This window comes from Harpegnathos saltator, unplaced genomic scaffold (genome assembly GCF_003227715.2).
Source record: "Harpegnathos saltator strain DR-91 unplaced genomic scaffold, Hsal_v8.6 scaffold55, whole genome shotgun sequence".
NCBI lineage: Eukaryota > Metazoa > Arthropoda > Insecta > Hymenoptera > Formicidae > Harpegnathos > Harpegnathos saltator.
In genome coordinates, this window is record NW_020230371.1 from 257,501 (window position 1) to 278,702 (window position 21,202).

The following is a 21,202-nucleotide window of genomic DNA, read 5'->3' on the forward strand; positions in this document are numbered from 1 at the left end:
TACACACACATACACACACATATCCTCGTCGTTGTGTCGTCGTCGGGGGATCGCGTGGATCGACCTAAACGCTCCAATTAACTTCTCCGTTCCGCGTTTGCATGTAATATCTATCGCGCGGCTCGCAAGGTGGTCGCGTAACTATTTTATAAGTTGATGTAAGAGTGATACGTCGAAGAGAGATACGAGCGCGAGCGAGTTTGGGATTTCGCCGGCGAGAAAAAGGTCTCGCGCTTTGACAATCGCGCGATATATCACTGGACGAGTCTCTCGCGGCTCGCTTTCTCTCGACGCTCCTCTTCGACTTCCACCGATGGAGGCTTTTGAATGTTGTTCTAGCGTGCGCGACGAGACGGCTCTCGACGAGGAGGAACGAGTTCGTTCGTACAGAGCGAAAGAGAAATAATTGTTAATCACACCGCGAATCATCGTCATTCGCCAAGTCAGTCGTGTACACCTTCTCGTTGCTTTGAGAAAAAAAAAGTAATAACAGCACACGTGTGTGTACGCGTGTGCGTAAGTTGTTATTAACCTTGCGGTAGCGCTCGCTAGAGAAAAGAAATTTTCCGGTAACTATAATCGCTCGACGATGCAATTACAGTCACAGACACCCCGCGGACGACGACGTTTTCTCAGCGCTGCGGAGAGTCCGTGCGAGTGTGAGAGAGAGAGAGAGAGAGAGAGAGAGAGAGAGAGAGAGAGAGAGAGAAAGAGAGCGAAGCTAACCAAACTAACCGCCGTGTTCGATGTGTTTGTTACAGGACGGAGGCAGAAGAAAAAGAAGAAGAAGAAGAAGAGGAAGAAGAAGAAGAAGGAAGAAGAAGAAGAAGAAGAAGAAGCAGTTACCCCTCGTGATCCGCCGATCAGACCAGGATTACCTATGATCCCGTCGGGCGTCGCGAGGACGACGACGCTCCCGGAAGAGAGGCGCTTTTGGCAGCGGTCCTAATCTCCTCCCCTGCCCTGCCCTCCAGCGTTCTCTCTTTCTCTCTGTTCCGCCCTCCTTCCGTCCCTCTCTTTCTCTCTCTCCTTCCCCCTCTTCCCTTGCCGCCCGTCGTCGTTCTTCTTGGACGAGCGACGACGCACCGAGATCTCGGACACGATGGACATGAGCAGCGAGTCGAGCACCGCTCGGTGGTACGAGCCGCCTAGGTCGTCGCTGGAGCCGCCTTCGGGGGGTGCCGGGGTGACCGGGGTGGTCGGCAACCCCAGCGACTACAGGGGTTACTACCCCCACGCCGGCCCGACGGCGCACCACCCCGCGGCACACTACGCCCACAGTAAGTGCACGCGTTTTTCTCATCTCGTACTTTTTCTCCCCCCTCTCGCCCCTCCCGTCTTGCTTTCATTCAGCCCCTCGTCAATCTTGGCGGTCTCTTTTCTCCGTTTTCTCGCTCGCTCGTCTGCTCCGCATCGTTTATTTTTCCTCCCCTGCGCGAGGGGTCGCGGTTCAACGACCGGTGGGTTGGTCGACCGACCGACCGACCGCTCGCTCGCGCGGACGCTCCCTCAGAGAAAGATCGGTCGGTCGGCGGCAGAAGCGAGTGTGAGGACTCCCGAGGTGGAGGAGGAGGAGGAAGAGAAGGCTCTCTTGCCTTTTTCAGCAGCGGATACCGTGCGGCTATTAAGAGGATAATACGTATAATCTGCGAGCTATTTTAGCCTTATCGATCGAAATCCGTCTTAGTGATTCCGTTGTGCGGCAGAAGCTCTCGATTACAACGCGATGCGACGCGACGCGGCGCGGCGTGTCGCGAAGATTCGCGCTCCTGCTTGGTGCCGCGGCTCGCGATGCGCCGATCGGCGGCGTCGGCGAGAGGAGAGCAGAGGAGAGGAGCGTGAGGTGCGTAACAACGCTCGCTCGAATATTTTATCGTCGACGCGAAAGCGCACCGTGTGCGTACGTGCGTGCGTGCGTGTGCAAACTCGACATCGACCTCCGCGAGAACGCTCAAGGGGAGAATTTCGTCACCCTCGAGCCGATCCACGAGAGCGCGTTCAGCGCGGCAGCAGCCCCGCCTATGCTGTACACCCACGTTGCTTTCTTTCTTTCCACCTTTTTTTTTTCTCCTTGTCGCGTGTTTCGCGACACGGTTCAACGACCGCCGTGTACAGTCATCCTGTGCGCGCGCGCACGCGCGCACCAGCTCGCTCGCAGTTCTCTCATTAATTAGAATTTCTATATTTAATTAACGAGGCGCCTCCGAGGCTATCAGCGCGCCATCGAATGTCTCCCTTGTGATGTACGTCGCCGCTGTTTCACTTCTCCCCCCGTTAGATGCCTGCCTCGATAATTAAATTTCTCCATCGCGGCTGGATAGGCATGCGTCCGTCCGTCCGCTCGCGCTCGCACGTGCTCAACATTGCAACGCCAGCGAGAGAGGAGAGACCCGAGAGTGTGCGCGGCGCTCGTGGCGACATGTCCCATTGGGACGGTTACTTAGCGCAGCGCCACGGGCTCTGTCGCGCACATTGCCGCGAGACGTGGAACTTTAGCTGGAGGAACCAATCAGGATATCGCTCGGGGTTTGTGTACTCTGAAAGACGATTGAGCCGACGGCAAATCTGATCGCAAGCGGAAGTACTTGCGGCGAGTCGTCCGCTTGAAACCCTGCTTACTCTGGCTGAATCCTAATTACACGGTCATTTCCCCACCGTCTTCTGGACGGAACAGACCTCGAGCAATATCCCGCTTGCTTCTTCAACTAAATGTTTACGTGTTGCGTCTACGACGATTGGCTCGCGCAAGCTCTCGTTCACTTCGGCTCGTCCCTTCTCTCTCTCTCTCTCTCTCTCTCTCTCTCTCTCTCTCTCTCTCTCTCTCTCTCTCTCTCTCTCTCTCTCCTACTACGATGGAGATCCATTTAACGGTTGGAGCGAATACTGCGAAGCGACGAATAAACCAATCTTCCACGCTTCCTTTCCACTCCATCTTCTTTCGTTTCGTGCGCACAAAAGCTCTCCGCTTCGTCCGAGTGACGTCTCCGTCTCGACCATAATCCTTTCGCAACCCCGTGGCGAACGACGCGCGCCGCTATAGAGAGAACGAGAGAGAGAGAGAGAGAGAGAGAGAGAGAGAGAGAGAGAGAGAGAGGAAGAGAAGGAGAGACCTGCTCGGTCTCTCTCGGAGACGCTCGGAGAATGAGAGATAAAGCGCGCGCAGGAAACGTGCGATTAGCCGCGCGCAAAAAAGGAAGTCGTCCTGCGGAGAGTAGCTTAGGGAAACACTCGGTGGCGCTGGGCTTGAGGCGCGACGAGAGAGCGGCGGGAGGAAATTTCGCGAGTGAGATGTCGAGAGAGAGAGAGAGAGAGAGAGAGAGAGAGAGGGAGAGAGACGTAAATCAGCGAGGGAGCCACCGGAAAGAAGCAAGTAGACGACGCGTAGTTGCGGTTGATTCGTGCGCGATAAAAGCGCGACAAATCGGGGAAGTTGATGGCTGTCGGTGAACTTGGTCTCTTTGTACGCGTAGAGGACGTCTGGCCAAAATCCCTTCACCGCTCCGCTTCTCTCTCTCTCTCTCTCTCTCTCTCTCTCTCTCTCGCTCCAAAAGTTGAGCAATTCCATGCAAAGAGATTTCACGGCGTCACGCAACGAGGAAAAAGAGAGCGGGCGAGAGAGGTGCGCTAGGCCGATGGTGTGTACACTCTAGGTGTACGCAATCTCGATAGCTCCTCGGTTCCTCGTCGTTGGCCAAGCATGAAAAAGCATAGCGTGGGTAGGGTAGAGGAGGACACGCGGTCGAGGAGAGGAGAGAGCACTGCCGGAGGAGGGCCGAAGGGAGAAGAGAAAGAGGACGAGGAAGAGACAGAGAGAGAGAGAGAGAGAGAGAGAGAGAGAGAGAGAGAGAGAGAGAGAGAAGGAGGAGGAGGGGAGGGAGGACGAGGAGGTGAACCACGTCGCTCCGGCTCGAGACTCTCGGACGTGTCGAGGAAGGATGGCAGGGACGAAGAAGAAGAAGAGGAGCAGAAGGAGGAGGAGGAGGGAGGAGGACGGACGCGACGTGATGGCGGGCGGTGGGAGCGAGAGAGAAGGCGGCCAAAAAGCGCACGAGGATAGCCCGTGGAAACACGATACAGCCGGACAGATCTCCGGGCCGTGGAAGGCGATATCCCTGATTCGTGCCGACGTGCGTGGATCATACTCGGGCCTCTGTTGGGCTCGCGGCACCGAAAAAACGGCGCTCCTCCTAATCGGAATCAAATCTGCCGTTCGTACGATCCTCGCGCTCGAGACGGCGCGGAAAAAGCGCCGAACGGTACGGCACAATCGCGCGCGCGCGAGAGAGAGAGAGAGAGAGAGAGAGAGAGAGAGAGAGAGAGAGAGAGAGAGAGAGAGAGAGAGAAGGAGAATTTCTTGCCGGTCGGCTCATCGGCCGACTCTTCTCCTCTCTCTCTCTCTCTCTCCTTTCTCTCTCGTTCTCTCTGCGGCCGGCGGAGATGGACAGGAGGACCCTTTGACCTCGAGCTCGTACTCGGAGTGTCGTGTCGGCTTTGATTCCCGTCGCGTCTCGAAACGCGTCGGAAAGCTCCTTCGCGTCGCGAGTTTTGACAGCCACTGACACGAGCGTCGACGGTTGGTAGGTAGATAGGTAGGTAGGTAGGTAGGTAGGTAGGTGGTGAGCGAACGTTGGAGCAATCTCAGAGTTCGCTGTCCGGTCGTCGCGACGGCGATGCTGCGTCGTGTCGCGCGACTCGGGACGAGGGAAAAATTGCGTAATTCGTAGTGTAGAAGTCGTAGAATGCCCGTGCGGGAGTAGTACCGTGCTATTTACGCGGAGAAAGTGGAATGCCAGGCCCAGGGTTGGTTAGCTCGGACTACCGACTCGAAGACGACTGGGTCGCATTTTGATATTCGCGCGGCGCTTTCACGCGCCTTCTCGACGACGCCCCGAAGACGCGAACCGATTCCAGCGGGACGACGGGCGAGGCAGCAGTCTCTCTCTCTCTCTCTCTCTCTCTCTCTCTCTCTCTCTCTCTCTCTCTCTCTCTCTCTCTCTCTCTCTCTCTCTCTCTCTCTCTCCGCGTGTGCACGTACGTCCGCATTGAGCGAGAGAGGCAGGCGGAGGGACGGAGAGAACACGAACAAGAGAGAAGCGGAGAGACAAAGAGACAGAGGACGGCGGCGGGAGGGAAGGGAGGGAGGGAGGGGTGGGACGACGGCGCGGAGCGATGGTAAAAAAAAATAAACAAGATAGGCGGACGCGCACGGAGCGGGATGCATAATACACGGTGGTTGCGGCAGACAGGAAGGAAGCGCAGCCAACCGCGAAGCCCGCGGGGTCTGAGAGAGGTGCATACGTAATTGCGGGGCCACGCGGGAGGCGCTGCTTTTATAAGAGTTAGGTCTTCTTCCCCTCCCGCACGCCCGCCGCCCTCCTCCACCGTTCGCGACTCCCGGTCGCCGTGTATCCTCACTTTGCGATGACGATGATGACGACGACGACTATGACTATGACTATGAAGATGATGATGATGATGATGATGATGGCGGCGACGAGGAAGCCGAGGAAGACGAAGACGAAAGAGAAGAAGATCCGGTGTTGCGAAGAACCGGCGGGTCGAGGTGGCACGACGTGTGGCTGGAGCGCAAACAGAGCTCGTTGCCGGTGTGCGAAACGTGTGCAACCGCGGTTCTTCCACCGAGCGACCGACCGGCGCCATCTTGCGCAAATGCACACGCCAGCTGAAGGCGGAGCCTCTCCCGAAGGGCCTCTCCGCGATGTTCTCTCCCGTCGTTTCTCTATCTCTATCTCTTCCTCCTTCTCGTTCTCCTCTCTTCTCCTCTTCTCTCCTCCCCACCTCCCCCCTCCCTCTCTCTCTCTCTCTCTCTCGCTCTCTCCATCTACTTCCCCGTGGCAGATGCAGCTTCACCGCGATCAATCTTCCTCCTCGTCGCCGCGTTCCGTTCCCTCCGCAGCCTCCTCGGCCACCTCGAGCGCGCGAGCACAGCGTGCGGTTGCCCGGTTTCTCGCGGTAGCTCTTCCTCCGGACAGGCGTGTACCGCGCCGCACGTCTCTGCATTTCTCCCGAGCGTGCGCGCGCGCCGGAGATTTAATGACCTTTTTTTAAGGCCAATTCTATACCGAACGTCGACTAATTCTCATCGGCGCGGTGTGTCGATCACGCGACTCCCCCGCGTTTCCTTCGCCGACGGTGCGCGGCACCGTCGTAACGAGCGTCGTCGGGTACATCCGGTGATCGCGGGGCCAGTTGGCATCATCAACGGTGATGCGCGCGGCGATACGGATCATCTCGCGACGCGATCGCGACTCGTAGAAACCGAACGAAACTTAACTAGCGCCTCCCCCGCCGTCAGTCGAAATATCGTGACTGGTAAAAACGGACAGGCAGCTCTCGCTCTCACTCCCGACGATCTCGACCGTCGATTCCCCCCGCAGATCGAGGATTCAATTCCGCGGAATGAATTTCTCCCGTAGACACTCTCGCAGATCGCGTACCTTACGCCGGCCGGCTACGCTTACTCGCGCACCTCAACCGAGGAAGAAGGCAAGAGAGCGAGAGAGAGAGAGATCGATCGATCGACCCGGGCGAAGGATACGGGGTGAAATTGCATGTTATTACGCGAAAGCTGCTGGGGGCGTTCGACGAAATGAGACGTTATTTTCTGCGGGAATTTCGTGCACGTACCGGGATTGTATTATAAGGCTCGCGCGCTGCATCGGCGAGAGGGAGGAGGAGGAGGAGGGACGAGAGAGCCTTCTTCTTTCACCCATGGGATACTTTGGGCGCAATACCTAACCCCGCGACTCGGCGTGCGGATATTTTCCTGGGAGGAGAAAAATTCCTCGAGAGACCGACGCCGCTGAAATTCCACCCTCGGTCCAGGGGGGAGGGGGGTGGTGCGCGATTCCCGTCGGGTTTCCGCGCTGACTCGGCGCGGGATCGAGCAGAGAAAACTCGCGAGCGGAAAACTGAATGCGGAACGTCAGCGCGGCGGGAATTTTTGACAGCGCGACCGCGAATTACCTCCCTCGTCCTCGCTCTGATCCTCCTTCTCCTCCTCCTCCTCCTCCTCCTCCTCCTCCTTCTCTTCCTCGCCGAAAGCGATTCGCGCGCGGAACGTTAACGAGAGTCATTCCCCGGGCTTTCGTGTTGTTGAGGTTGTTGCGTGCGTCGTCGCATCGCCTTCGCCGTTGTGTTGTTACGAGCGATAATTGGCCCCGGCTCTCCTGCCCGCGCCGGAGGAGTTACGACGACGCGTGCGCGTGCGTCCGCGCGCGCGGAAGGATCTCGCCTTTGCGGAAAATGGAATTCAGCGCGGCACAGCACGGCACGGCACGCCACGCCACGCCACGCCACGCCACACTAGCGTGTACTTGCGATAACAACACTTACCGCCGGCGCATGAGCGCGAGCCCGAGTTAACGAAGCTGCCGTCGCCGCGCCAAAGTAACGCGCGCGTTTCACGCGTGGTTGGCGGCTGCGAATGTTTTTGCCGAGCGGAGCGATATTTTACGCGTATCGTCTCTGATTAGCGGTACTAATTGCAGCCTTCGCGGCTCGGCGGGCTCGCGCTCGACCAAGAGAGAGAGGAGAGAGAGAGGAGAGAGGAGAGAGAGAGAGAGAATGGAAGAAATTGCGAAAAAAGAGGACTTTCGCCGGGTTTCCTGCCGCGTACGATATCCTTTTCTCTCTTCTCTTTACACGACGCGATGCAACAATTAAAGAGCGTCGCACGCTCGCGCACTCTCGGCCGCGCTCGATCAGTCAGGGCGCGTGACAGTAGCGCGATAACGCCGCGTCTTAACAAATCGTCCGCTGTAAAATGTTTCCCCGGGGGTACCGGCAAAGGGCTCCGCCTTTTCATTTCGCGATAACGACCGCCGCTTCGCGGCTGGCGAGGGAGAGCGGGAGGGCGGCAGAAAGCAGCGAGAGAGCTCTCTCGCGTTTCGAAAATAAGTCGTAACACTACGGACGGGGCGCAAACGTAACGATAATTAGTTACTGTCTCACGGTAACGAAGTCGACCGTTCGCTCGGAAACGCCTCCTCTCTTTCTCTCTCTCTCTCTCTCTCTCTCTCTCTCTCTCTCTCTCGTGTGGAAACGCTCGAGATGCGCGGGCGCTCGCCGGTTAATTTCCAACGGGGATATCTCGCGCCGGTGTCTCTTCATTAATAAGATCAACGGCGCGGTAAGCAACGAGACGATCGCGCTCTCTCGTCTCGCGCGTCTGCCTCTCAATCTCGCTGCATCTCGATCTCCTTTGAACGAGCGAGAACAAGAGGGACTGCCGGAGGCGAGAGCGTGGGGCGAGAGCGAAAAAGCCGAGGCAACGAGTCGAAGGCAAATGGCCGGGAAATAAAAGCGCGCACGCTTCCCGATACGATACGATACGATGCGATACGATACGATACGGCGACGACGACGACGACGACGACGACGACGAATCGCGAGTCCTTTCAGACGGATCCGCCGGCGCTTTTGAATCCTTTTGACCCTTTGAGATCGCGCCTCTGTCCCGACGACGCCTTTGCCGGCCACAAAGCCGTAGCCGCGGTGTGTCCGAGCCGCGTGAACGGACGAGCACGCTTAATTATTTGGAGTACCCGCTTTTTTTTTGATGCGAGTCGCGAGATGGCAAGAGAGATATAGCCGGAGATTCGCGCAGAGGAGCGCCAAGTTTGTCGCGCGTGTATCGTGAATTCGCAAAGAGCGCGAGCGCGGCAGCCTCGACGCTCGCACACAAACAAATTAAACGGAGTTTGTGCAATAGAAGTCGTAAGATTGTGAATAATTGACCAATTGATTGCAGGGAAAGTAATAATAACTAAAAAATAATTGACCGCGATTGACCAATTTTCTTACGACTTTACGGACTTGTGTTGCAAACCCCCCACTTCCTTGCTCGCGAGTTCCATTTTCTGCGCGAAAATATTCGCCGTTTATGCATGGAAATAAATTTCTTTGAGACCGCCGGTGGGGCGGTTACGAACGAAGCGCGTCCACCGATCGACGTAGTCTACCGATATCTTTGTCATCCTATTGACATGCACGCGCGAGAAATCAGAGTACGACAGAGATGCAAAAAAAAGATAATCGACGGAATGATTGCGACGATAATTCTATGCGATTGCGATAATGTCATTATACTCCGCGGAAAACCAACTCGGCATACATTTTAATATCATTAAGGAGATATTATTAGCCGTGCTCTCTTGCGCGACATGGTGGTCGGTAATAAGTGATGATTAATTAAGACGCGAGTGAAGAAGGCGATCGCGAGGGGTAAAGAACGAGAGAGAAAGAGAGAGCGAGAGCGAGAGCGAGAAAGGATGGGAGGGAGGGAGACAAAGAGACCGCGTTTCTCCGAAAACGCGTCGTCCGCTCTCTGCCCCCGCTGCCCCCGTTTGACATTGCGCTCCTGGAAGCGGGAGAATACCTTTCGCGGCTTTCACCTCCGGCCGCTTTGATCTTAGCAAAGCGTAGAACCGGTGCAATATAAATGTAAATCGGCGCGATCGACTCGCGTATCGGTCGCGCTTGTAATCATCATCGGTCGCAGCGGCGGCGGTGGTTTTTCACTGCGCGGCGGAGCAAAAAAAGTGAGGAAAAATAGAACAAGCGCGAACAAACACACCCACACACATGGCCGCCGTCGCTGCGACGTGGAGATCGCGGCAGCGAGGAGAGCGCGCTCCTCGCAGGTGGGTGCGCCGCGAAAAAGCTGATTTATATTTCCGGACTCGTCGCGGCTGTGCGACAAGTGCGGCGGCTGTGAATTATCATTACGCGGGAATTATCATAGCGCGCGTTGGCTTACTACGGAATGCCGTAACTCCGTGCGTACGCGTCAGGACAGAAATAAATTCAGTGCGCGCGCGCACTCGCTCGCTCGCTCGCATACTTGGCGAACGCGTGGGTGCGAATGCGCGCGCGCGCGTTCGTTCGCTCGCTCGCTCGCTCGCTCCTGAATCATCCGCGAGCTCTCTCGCGACCGAGAGTAAGCGATTAATCGAACCGATCTTGATCGCGCACGGACGCGCGTGGGTCGGCCCCGGCGATGTTATCGATGCGTATCGCTTGTGCCGTGACGAGCGAATTTAAAGTAACGCCGAAACGACACACGGCGGACGAGAGACGAGAGACGAGAGAGAGAGAGAGAGAGAGAGAGAGAGAGACGACGGCCGATCGCTCCGAGCGACGATCTTATTAAATCCGGACGACGAGATATAAAATCGTGCCCGGCGCGCTCGCGGCGATCCTCTTCTTCGTCCGGCGGTCGGAGAGGAGAGGAAAAAAGCACGAACGGGAAACGAGTACCGCGGGTATCGTCGGCAATTTTATGAGGATCGCGGCGCGGCGTTTCGCGTTAGCCCGGCCGAAAAGAGAGAGGGCAAAAAAAATGTAATACAGTTAGGAGCGGACGCGTTATCTGCCGGCGCGCCGATCTCGCGCGAGCGCCTGCGATGCAGCGACGCGCGGCCACTATCCGCGGATTTTTCATGAATATTCATGACGCGCGAAAACAGGAGCGTTGCTATTACACCGGATGTGCGTGTGCGTGCAACCCCCACGAGAGCGCTATTATCTAGGAATCAGCCGGTCGTCGGATAATATCGTGGGGGATGGAGGCGGGGGACGAGCTGAAATTTAACGACGCGACGGAGCGGGGCGGAAAACTGCGCCATTTTTCCGCATAAGCGGCTTCGTCGGGATTCAAGAGCGAGTGTGTCTCGACAAAGTTGCGAGGCGCAACCTTCCTTCCTCTCCTCCTCGACGACTCGATCGCGCGAGATCGAGATGGACGTTCGCTTACGTAATATTTTTACTAAACGCTTTTTACGAGACGCGCGTGATGATGTTGTCGGCAGGCGCTGCCAAGTTCCCGATGCGCGCTCGACGGCAACGACAGTTTCCGCCTCGCGCTGAACAGCGCGATCATCGCCGTGCGATTTATAGAGCGCGATTATCGCGCGCGCGCGCATGAAAATGCCGACTGTGGATTTATAAAAGCGGGAGCGGCGCTCGTGAATGGTAATAAACGTTATTCCGAGGGGGCCTCCGCGTCGCTGATGGCCGTCGAGAGCGAAAAATCACATCCACGCGAGCGCATTCGCCGTCGTACCGCTGACGCGTGTTTTATACACTGAGCGGAAAAAAATGGTTATTCTCTCGAAATATTTATAGTTATTTCTCCGTGCAGATTTTCTTTTGTTTTCTTTTTTTCCCGCAAAAGAGACAGCAGCAGCCGGTATGCTCACGAGTTTATTATCAGTGCAGTGGCGCTCGCTGCGAAAATATCGATTGCAATAGCCGAGACGAATCGAGCGAAACGCCAACGTGTGCGTGGCGAGTCGCGTTTATTTGCGACGCATCCTCGGTGGCTCGAATGGTCAACCCGAGAATTAAACGCGACCGCACGTTGATTTCCAAGAGATCGCGGCCGACGTCGGCAATCGACCGCGACTACGTTATTCGTGTCGCGAGATCGAACGCGGCCGTTAACCACCGAGCCGAGAGCACGCTAAACGCGGCGCGATTCAATCGCCGCTTCGTCGTGGCCGAGCGGGATATCGAAGCGGCGGCCACGCCGACGACGTACGCCAGAACGCGCCGGGAATGCACGAGGTGGAGGCACGCTCGAACAGCTGACCGCCCGTCGTCGGCCATATTGTCCGGACGCGCTCCTCGTTCGGCAGATCGGCGGGTGCAGATAAAATTGCAGGGTCGACAGAAATATCGCCGAGATAACTGGCGTTCGCGCGCGCGCGCGCGCGCACGCGAAAGAGAGAGGGAGAGTTATGTCAGCGCGTCAGCGTGGGACAAAAAGGACGCGAGCCGAAAAAGGGCAGCGCGAGCCAGGGAGAAGAAAGAGTCGTAGTCGCGGCGGCGAGGGTGAGGGCGACGCTGGTAAAAAGTCCCGTGAAATCCCGTAAAAACAACGCGACAACCCCCGGGGGGGGGTGAGGGGCAGGGAAGGAGGATGAAGGAGAAACGGGGAGTGAATACGCAGGCAAACGACAACGGCGACGTGGCGGGGCCGTGAAGAGAAGTAGAGGGGAAGGGAGAGGACGGAAGGAGCGATAAATATCGCGCGCTCGCGGCATGGAAGTTTTTATTGCGTCGAGAGTGCGAAGTGCTCTTCTCTCTCTCTCTCTTTCTCTCTCTCCTCTCTCCTCTCTCTGTCTGCCTGTTCATTTTTCGCCGCGCCGTCCTCCCGCTGCGGCTGTCGCTCTCGTTGTCGCAAAAGGGACGGCCGGCCAGCGTTCCACTCGATGTATTGTATATAGTCGTCTTCTCCCCCCCCCCTCCCTGCCCTTTCACGAAGCGTCGATAGTGTTTTCGCTGACCCGATTATCGATAATCGTTAATCGCGCGGCGATGATAATTTTGCACACGTATTCCGCGTTGCCGGTTGCGGCAGGGGAGCGGCGCTTTTGTCACAAAATAATCACTAGTATGCGCGCGTACAGTTTGTAACGTCGCGTCGGGGGGATGATGAATATCGCGCGGAGAGGAGGCGCAGGCAGGGGGTGCAACGCAGGGGCGAAGCGCAGCCTCCGAGGAAGATTCGAGGAGGAGAGCGCGCGCATAGCTGCACGTAGAGCTTGTTTACTTTTCATCGCGGCTGCGCCGTAATGCAGCAGTGGATCCAATTACAGACAGGCCATCGTTGGCTCCGATTAATTACAGAGCCGCGCAGCTGCTCATCTCGCCGCGCCGCGCGTCGCTCCGCTGTATTCGTAATATTGTGTTTCGCGCTTCTCTCTAAATTTAGACTGCGACTTTCCGCGACGCCGCGCCATTTGCAACGCGCGATGCTCGCTCGGCTCTCGTGTCTATCTCCCTCTCGAATCTCATTCTACGCCCCACACGGACGTTTCCAATTTGCGATTAACTGAAAACCGTAAAACCCATCCCGAGCGCGAGCGTGCCGCTCGATCCTCTGCTGCCTCGAATTTCCACCGAGCGTCGAAATTCGAAAGTCGAAATTTATTTATACTTATCTTATCTATGCTCGACGGCCGAAAGTGCCGCGTGAGAGCTTTGTTTTTCGACGGATTTCGAGTCGAGATTGGGACTTGAAAATTTTGAGCAACATCGCGATTGAAAATTATTAAACTGACGCGCGTAATTCGAATGAGGCGGCAGAGGGGAGGAGCAAGGGAGAGAAGAAGACGAAACGCGGCTTGGCAAAACACACACCCTCTTGTTATCAGCGTATGCCATTGAAGGTGGCGGAACGGCGTCGGCAAGAAGCACTCGATATATCGATCGGCCGCCTCGGCCGGTCTAGCAAGTAAGCAGGTTTGCATGCGTCGCATGCAACGTTCTGGCATTCGCCGGCAACAATGTGCATCCGCAAATTTGCACAGACATTAAGAACGCTGCGCCTTCCTGGCTGACGGGAAAAGATGGGGATCGGTTAATTAGGTGGGCTGTGTCGTTGCTGCGGTGGTCGTCGTCGTCGTCGTCGTCGTCGTCGTCGTGGAATAATAACCGGGATAATTAATTTGATGCGTTATGAGCTCTTTTTACCGCGGTTAATGACAGAGATGCTCGTATCGTCACGGGACCCGCCATCTTCCGTTGTTCCGCGCGCGCGCGCGCGCGCAAACGTCACCCCCTAATTTTACAGATATCTCACATCGGTCTCCACGTTCGCAATGTTATTATCTCCGCGTTGAGGGTGCGACTGCGTGAACTTTTCGAACTTTTCTCGAAATTACCATGTGACTTTGGCGTAAAAGTCGGCGGCTAAATAGTCCGGGGCTTCTATCGGCAACGAAAAGTTGATCAGGATACACGCGACTTCGTCGGTGCGTCACGATACGGCGAGATTAAGATGGCTAATGAAGAGCTAATTGCGTGTCGCTGATCGACGCTTCATCGCCTACAAGACGACTCCCTAGTCGCGGTGGCAATCTCGAGAGAGAGAGAGAGAGAGAGAGAGAGAGAGAGAGAGAGAGGGGAGAGACGACAGTAGGTGCGCGTTGCGCTCGCGTATAAGGAGACGGGACGAAGAAGAGTCCTGATGCACTCCGTGCGTCGCTGGCTTCGCACTTCATTAAGACGTCCGCCGCAATTAAGTAGCCTTTACGATCGGCATAAAACCCGATCATTCCGAGCACGCACCGGTCGGGTTCTTCCTTCGCGGCGAGAGGGCGACGACGACACGACGAACGACGGTGACGTGTCGACCACCGCGGCGAACGGAACGCGTGATCGAAGAGAGGCACGAGCCACCTGTGCTCGCTCAGTCTCTTCTCGTCTGAGCGTCACCATGTTTTTAGGAGAATTTACTGACTGCGCTGGGCAATCCGTTGCTGCTCTCTTCCGTCGTGCCGTGAAACGTACTACTCGTCCGAGATCGTGACTCGTAAAAGGAGTGTATTTTTGCGACGAATATCAGACAGCGAGCCAAGACAGTTGCTGCTCGCTAATCTCGCTAGGATCGCAGCGACAGTGACACGCGTACAAAGTTACCGCTAACATCGCAGCGACGAATCTCCTTCCCCCCTCCCGCAGATCGCACTTGTTGCAAAACTTGCGTCTCTCTCTCTCTCTCTCTCTCTCTCGCTGTAGCTTGCGGTTAGCTGACTGTAGAATTACGGTGACAAATACTTGTTCCGCGGATATTTGACTAGCGGTACTCGAGCGGTGACTGGAACTAACACGGCGCGTTGCGCTCCGCTTCTTCTTTTGCAGCGAGGATGTCGAGCAGCGGCGTGTCGAGCGGCCCGGTGAGTCAAGTCTGCCGGCCGCACTTTCACAGCTCGGTGCTCCACCCGTGGCTGTCGAGCAGTAGCGCGGACACCTCCAAGACACCCTGGGGATTCCCGGCGACCACGACGACCACGGGCGGCGGCGTGAGCGACGAGAAGCCGCAGAGTCCGCTGGGCTCGTCGTTGCCGGCGACCACCGGCGGCAGCCTGTCGAGTCACGGTGGCGCGGGACACCACCTCTTCTCCTTCCCGCCGACACCGCCCAAGGACGCCACGCCCGACAGTATAACCGCCAGCACGACCTCCAGCACCAACAACAACAACTCTACGAGCGCCAACAACAACAACAACAGCGGCAACCCTCTGTCCGGCCTCGGCGGCGGCACCACCAGCGAGTACCAAGCGGCGGTGGCGCACGTGGCGGCGATGGGCGCCTTCATGCACCACCAGGACGCGCTAGGCGCGTCCGGTGCCGGTTCCTGCGACATCAAGCCGACGGTGATGCTCGGCCACCATCACGGAGCACCGTCGCCGCCGCATCAGCAGCACAACGGCACCAACAACGGCAGCAACGGGCCGACCGGCACGAACGGCTCGTCCGGTCAGGTGAAGCAGCGAGAAGGTAATAACCAGTCCGGCAATGTCACGGCCGGCAGCCAACAGGCGAGCGCCACGCAACAGCAGCAGCAACAGCAGCAGCAGGACGCGTATCAGAGCAACAACGGTGTGCCCGCCGGCGGCGGCGGCGGTGGCGGCGGCGGTGGCGGTAGTAGCGGAGGCGGTGGCAACGGTGGAGGCGGCAGCGGCGGCGGCGGTGGCGGCGGCGGCGGCGGCGGCGGTGCGGTGTCACCCTGCAGGGAGAGCTACGCGGCCGTGGCCGCGGCCGCGGCGGCGGCCGCGGCGGCGTCCAACAGCCACCATGCCACCGGCTCGCAGTACGACCCCGCCGCGTCCGCCTACAACATGTACCAGCACCTGCAGTATCCCTCCTCCACCCACCACCACCATCATCATCATCATCACGGTGTCACCGCCGCGTCGTCGTCGTCCTCGGCCGCGGCCGCCGCCGCCGTCGCCGCCGCGTCGTCCCACAATCCGCACAACGGCGGTGCCGTCGCCGGTATTTTCGGTCACCACGCCGCCGGTGCCGCCGGTAACGCGACCGGCGTAACCGGCGTCGGAGGCGCCGACACCAAGCTGTTAGTCGGTCACGCGGCCGCGCACGGGAACACGCCGGGCTCGCCGTCTGCGCAGCAGCAGCAGCAGCAAAAGCCGAGGAACAAGTCGAGGACGTCCGCCGGTAAGCGGCACGCCTGCTGTCACGGTTCTTTCTGTTCATCTTCTTCTCCTTCTTCTCCTTCTACTTTTACTATTACTACTACTACTACTTTTTCTTCTTCTCCTCCTTCTTCTTCTTCTTCTTCTTCTTCTTCTTCTTCTTCTTCTTCTTCTTCTCTACCACTTTTGTCTCGTTTCTTCTGTCACTGTCGGTTACGGTTTACGTTTCGTTTCGTCACAGAGTCCGAGCAAGGGTTTCGTTTGTTTCCGTTTCCCTTTTCCGTGTGTTACGTTGGTTGTAATCTCTTTTCTCTCATTCGCCTTTGTTTTCCGTTTCATTTTAGTTCGTTCAATGCGTTTATTGTTTGCTTCTGGCATCCTTGGTTCCGCTTCTCTCTCTGCTCGACCGGCGTCGATTATCGGGACCTGAGGTATCAACGCGGTATATATACGTTTTTCGCCTCGTTTTGTTTTGGACACGTCGAGAGCAGCATGTCCGACTTTTATTTCGATATACGTTGATTCTTAGCGTAATCGACGCCAGTTTCATTTAGTTTCCCCGATTAACATTACTTCTCCCGCGTGTTGTGTTTGGTTGAATTTCTTGATCGGTTTGTATCTTACTTTAGTCTTGGAGGCTCCTCAAGTCTCTCTCTCGGACATTTCCTTCGCGTCGCCCGCGTGTCCTCGTTCGCTCAGTGTCCACTCGGTATATCCTCCCTCCCCCTATAATATCTGGAATGTACCGGCTGGACATTGCGAGCGAACAAAGAGGATGCGCGGGCGGAACGCTCGTTACCGACGACGGTATCCATCTCGTCGTCTCACTCTCGAGATCATTCTCTGTCTTCTCTTTCCTCAATTGTTTCTTTTTGATTTTAACCGTGAGCTTTCGGTGGCGGTCGTCTTACGCTTACAGTTCTTTCAGAACACGTTTTTTTCCACCCGTTTCTCTCGTTTTTTGAACGAGCTGTGTCACAATAGAGAGAGAGAGAGAGAGAGAGAGAGGGAGGGAGGCACTGAACTCTGTGGTTTTTTGTATTTTGCCTCACTGATGTGTTTTTTGCGTGGCACCCACGAGAGAGCGAGCGTCAAGCACCACACCCGACTTACCGAGATGTGACACACACACACACACACACACCACACCACACACACACACCACACACACACACACCACACACACATACATATATAGATCTACACATGTGTACATCCTATTTATATACGTGTGGAAATACACATTGAGCGGAAAGCGAGCTGCAGCATCTTCTTCGTCAATGAGCTTCGCGACGAGTCTGTTATCCTGCGCGAGAGACTTGTTGTTCCCTCTTCTCACGGGCCAAGTTGATTCTGTCGGATATCAGATGCGTTTTCAAGTTGATCGGTCGCTGAAGATGTCGCAACCCGTCTTTCATTTCCTACACATATGTATTACAACACACACACACACACACAACACGCGCGCCAAGACGCGAAAGAGCACAGGTTTTTTTTCGATGTGGTGTGGCTACCGCTGCGTTTTTGTTTTTGTCACGGCAAAGCTCCCTCTCAAAGAGTCCACGGACCATTTTTCGGTGTGCTCCCGCCCATGCGTAAATGTTTTTTTTTTTTTCTCTCGTCGCGCGAGCAAGTTCCGTTCAGCCGCGAGTCCGCAAAGTCAGCCGCGATCGCAATCGTCGCTCGATTGCGGCTCGAATCGCGCGTCGCACAACGAGCGAACAACGAGCCAGCCTCGAGCGATCGTCGAACTTTTGAGAGAATTTGCAGCGCGCGCCGCGCGTTCGCCCGCTCGCTCTGCGATATAGTTCGCGCGACGACGTCGTCCTCCTCTTCGCCGACGACGTCGACGAAGGAGGTCGTCGCGACGGGTGGAGACGAGAAACGGTTGAAAAATGCCGGATACGCTGATTGCGGTAATAATAGCCGGTGGCTCTCCAGCAAGGCGGCGGCGGCGGCGGCGGGCGGCGGCGGCAGCAGCAACGGCGGCGTGGTAAAAATCCCAATTCCGGGAACAATGGCCCCCGGCTTCGCGCCATGGAAGCCCGCTAATTGAATCGACTTACGACACACATCAGCGACGCGCGCTCGCTCGCTCGTCCGCCCGCTCGCTCACTCGCTCGCTCGCTCGCTCGTTTATTCTCGATGACGAAGGAGAAGCCACGGACGGACGGACGGACGGCAGCCGCGGCTTAGATTTAGCGACGCTTACCGATCGGCCGCGAGGAAAATCACCCGCTAGAAGGCCGCGGAAAATGGCTTCCGCGGTATTACTATAGTCCTCCGTTGTGAGAGAAAGAAAGGGGAGAGGCACACCTGAGAGACCGAGAGAGTCGATTGAGCAACACGCCTCGATGGCGCGCGCGAGAAACGCGCGAGGCTTGCAAATATCCTTCGTGCGTGGACAAGAAACTCTAAGGATCTCTCTCTGGAGGAGGGTCGTCTTCCCCTCTTCAGTTTCCCTCCGTAGCTCCGTGGACGAGCGGGCGCGGACGCGATTGGTACCGCGAAGCAGAGGAATCGGCAATTAACGACGCATCGTTCATAAGTCGCGCGGGTGCGGTCGCGGTCGCCGACCGTCGGTCGACGGTCGTCATCGAGGCAGGAGGGGGGGGGGCTTGGCCGTGAAGGGAAATCCCGTTAGAGCTTCGAACGGTGGCGTTGGATCGCGCGCGGAGAGTAACGGCGCGCAATTAGCGCGGGAAGAAAGAGAGAATAATGGGGTTGTTGAGGGAAGAGGGGGGGGGAGGAGTATACAGTCGTGGGCCAGCGCGAAATTTGTGCGCGGAACGGCGCTGAATCGCTGAACTCGGCCGTTGTCTCGGCGAGAGAGTGCCGCGGGACGGAGAAGAAGCCGGGCTTCCTTCCTCCTCGCCGGTCGATCTTCTTCGCGCTCCAACGACCACCCCGGCCCTAAATATCTCCTCGGCCGTTGTTTCCGCGACGAACAATAGCTACACCTCCCTGGGCCGCGCGCTGAACGTCGTGAAACGCTTGGCGGGGCGGGGGAGGGGCGAGAGTAGGACGATGGATAATTTTTTTTCCGGCGCGAAAGACTCGACGTTCGATCTTCCTCTGCTAATTTCCCTCGGAAGCAGAAAGCTCTGGCTGGAAAAGGGGGAAGTATCCCGTCGACACACGACACGACAACTGTCATATCCGTGTGACTCGGAGGTGGAATAAAATTGTGCTTCGATCGTGCGGATCGCGACGAGTTTGTGCGCGTCGTAGAAACGAGGGGGGACAATCCGAGGCGAAAGAGAGAGGCTCGGCGAAGCCGAGCAGGAGCGGAAGCGCCGGCTGTCTAACGAGCCCGTCCCCGTGGATGGGATGCGCTTAAGGTCGGAGGTGACGCCGAAAATGAGAGCGATATCGGGCGCTCGGCGCTGGGGCGAGACCAGCCATTTTAGCGTCACCTCGCGACACGAGGACTATATTTCGAGCGACGTAAACGAGCGTCACCTCGACGTTTCGTGGCTGATATCCATCGGCCGCCGCCGTTCGAGGAGAGCCGCCCGTCTGTCACGAACTGTCCGCCCATCGCCCGTCGGACGGGTCGATATAGTCGCGCGGCAAGGCATTGATACAAGGAAATGCGCGCGCGGCGAGGAAATGATTATCAGCGACGAGAGCGCGAAGAGAGCGGCGAGATCGATCGCGCTCGCACAATCGCGAAGCGACAGACAGGGAGAAAGAGCGAAAGAGAGTGGTATGTAGGGTCGGAGGAAGAGAGAGAGAGAGAGAGAGGCGAACATCGGCCACGAGGATCGTCTTGTTCGCCCACGCGAGTACGTTAACGGCCGAATAATAAAGCGCGGACGATAATTGGGAAATAATAAAGCGCGGGTCTCGGGATTTAATCGGCCGACCAGCAACGGGACGTTATCGAAATCGGATCGCGGCTAGCGTTCGGCTCTCGCCCGGGGAGAGCGCGCGCGGGCGGCGGAGGGTGGGAGAGGGTCAAGATTCGTCGCGTTTAACGCCGCCGCGGCCGCCGCCGCCGTTATTGTCGACACCGCGAGGGAACGAGATTCGACGCGCGCTCGTTATCACCCCCGGATCTGCCGGACGCGGTAAGACCCAAATCGAATTGAAACACCGCATCGGGAGGAGAGTGCGACTCGAAGCCGAGTAGGCGCGCGGGCGGGGAAGGTGGGTCCTTCCAATTAGTTCCGGGATCGATCCGGCCACCGAAACGGCAATTAGGCGTGCGTTAAAGCCCCGCTCGGATCCTGTTAGCGTCTCTCGTCTCCGTCACGGCCGGGATCTAGTTTGACCGCGCGAGGAACCGAAGGGAAAAGGCGGCCGTTCGATTGCTCCGTTATGGATTCATCCGCGCAAACGGTGGACTCGCAAACGAGCCGCTCGCGTGTCGACAATTACGCGCGACCTACGTCACGCGCGCCGGAATTACTCCGCCGCCGCCGCCGTTGAATTTCACGTTAAATCGAGGTCGAGTCATTAATCAGCGCGAATTCGACGGATTCGATCGATGCCGCGCCCGATCGCGCGCGTCTTCTCGTCGGTCTCGGGATGTTTGCTTCGATTCTCTCTTTCTCCGACGGCAGCTCGTCTCTGTCATCTTTTTTTCATTTTTTTTTTCCGACTTCTTCAAACAGTTGTCGAGACGCACGCACGCGGGCGGTGATCGGTGATCGGTGATCGGTCGAGGGCTCGCCAACGGCTGCCGCGTGCTAATCGCGGCTAATCAGCGGGGCGGCTTTTACGAGCGTCGTTCGAGCAGCGACGAACGGCCGTTCCCGGTTGCGCCGCCGCGATTTACGTCCGGCGGGAATCGCGGCTCGTGTAGTACGTCGCGTAAACGCGCGATCGGCGCGATTCGGTCTCTCTCGTGCGCCAAACGAGCGGGCCCGACGACGCAGCTTAATGGGAATCCTTTTCAGTAGTAGCGACCGATAAGAGCTCGGCCGTAGCCCGGCGAGGACGCAGCTCGGAGGACGATTCGAGAGACGCGGATTTCGGGAGAAGTGATCCTTCCTTCCTTCCTTCTTCCCGCCCTCCTCCCTCCCCACCTCGGCACCTCGGCCTGCCCCTCGGTCCTTTGCGCCCTCTCGTTCCGACCTCCTCTGCTTCGATGGCGCGCCGCGGGAGCTCGGCTTGATTTCTCACGCCGTTCCTGCCGCGGCGAGTGGGAAACCAAGTTGGAGACACTTGCGTGCGCGACGTCGTCGTCGTCGACGTCGACGTCGACGTCGTCGTCGTCGTCGTCGTCGTCG

General features: G+C 57.3%; 1 protein-coding gene across 4 annotated transcripts in view; it reads left to right on the top strand.

Moving 5' to 3' along the window:
• LOC105191753 (GATA-binding factor C) overlaps positions 1-21,202 on the top strand; it is a 92,965-nt gene that overhangs the window by 9,950 nt on the left and 61,813 nt on the right. For all 4 annotated transcript variants that reach the window (XM_011155396.3, XM_025303470.1, XM_025303469.1 and 1 more), the window contains exons 2-3: positions 762-1,280; positions 14,671-15,987. In XM_011155396.3, coding sequence (XP_011153698.2) covers positions 1,103-1,280; positions 14,671-15,987 — 1,495 coding nt within the window. In that variant the 5' untranslated portion in view covers positions 762-1,102. The remainder of the gene's footprint in view (positions 1-761; positions 1,281-14,670; positions 15,988-21,202) is intronic.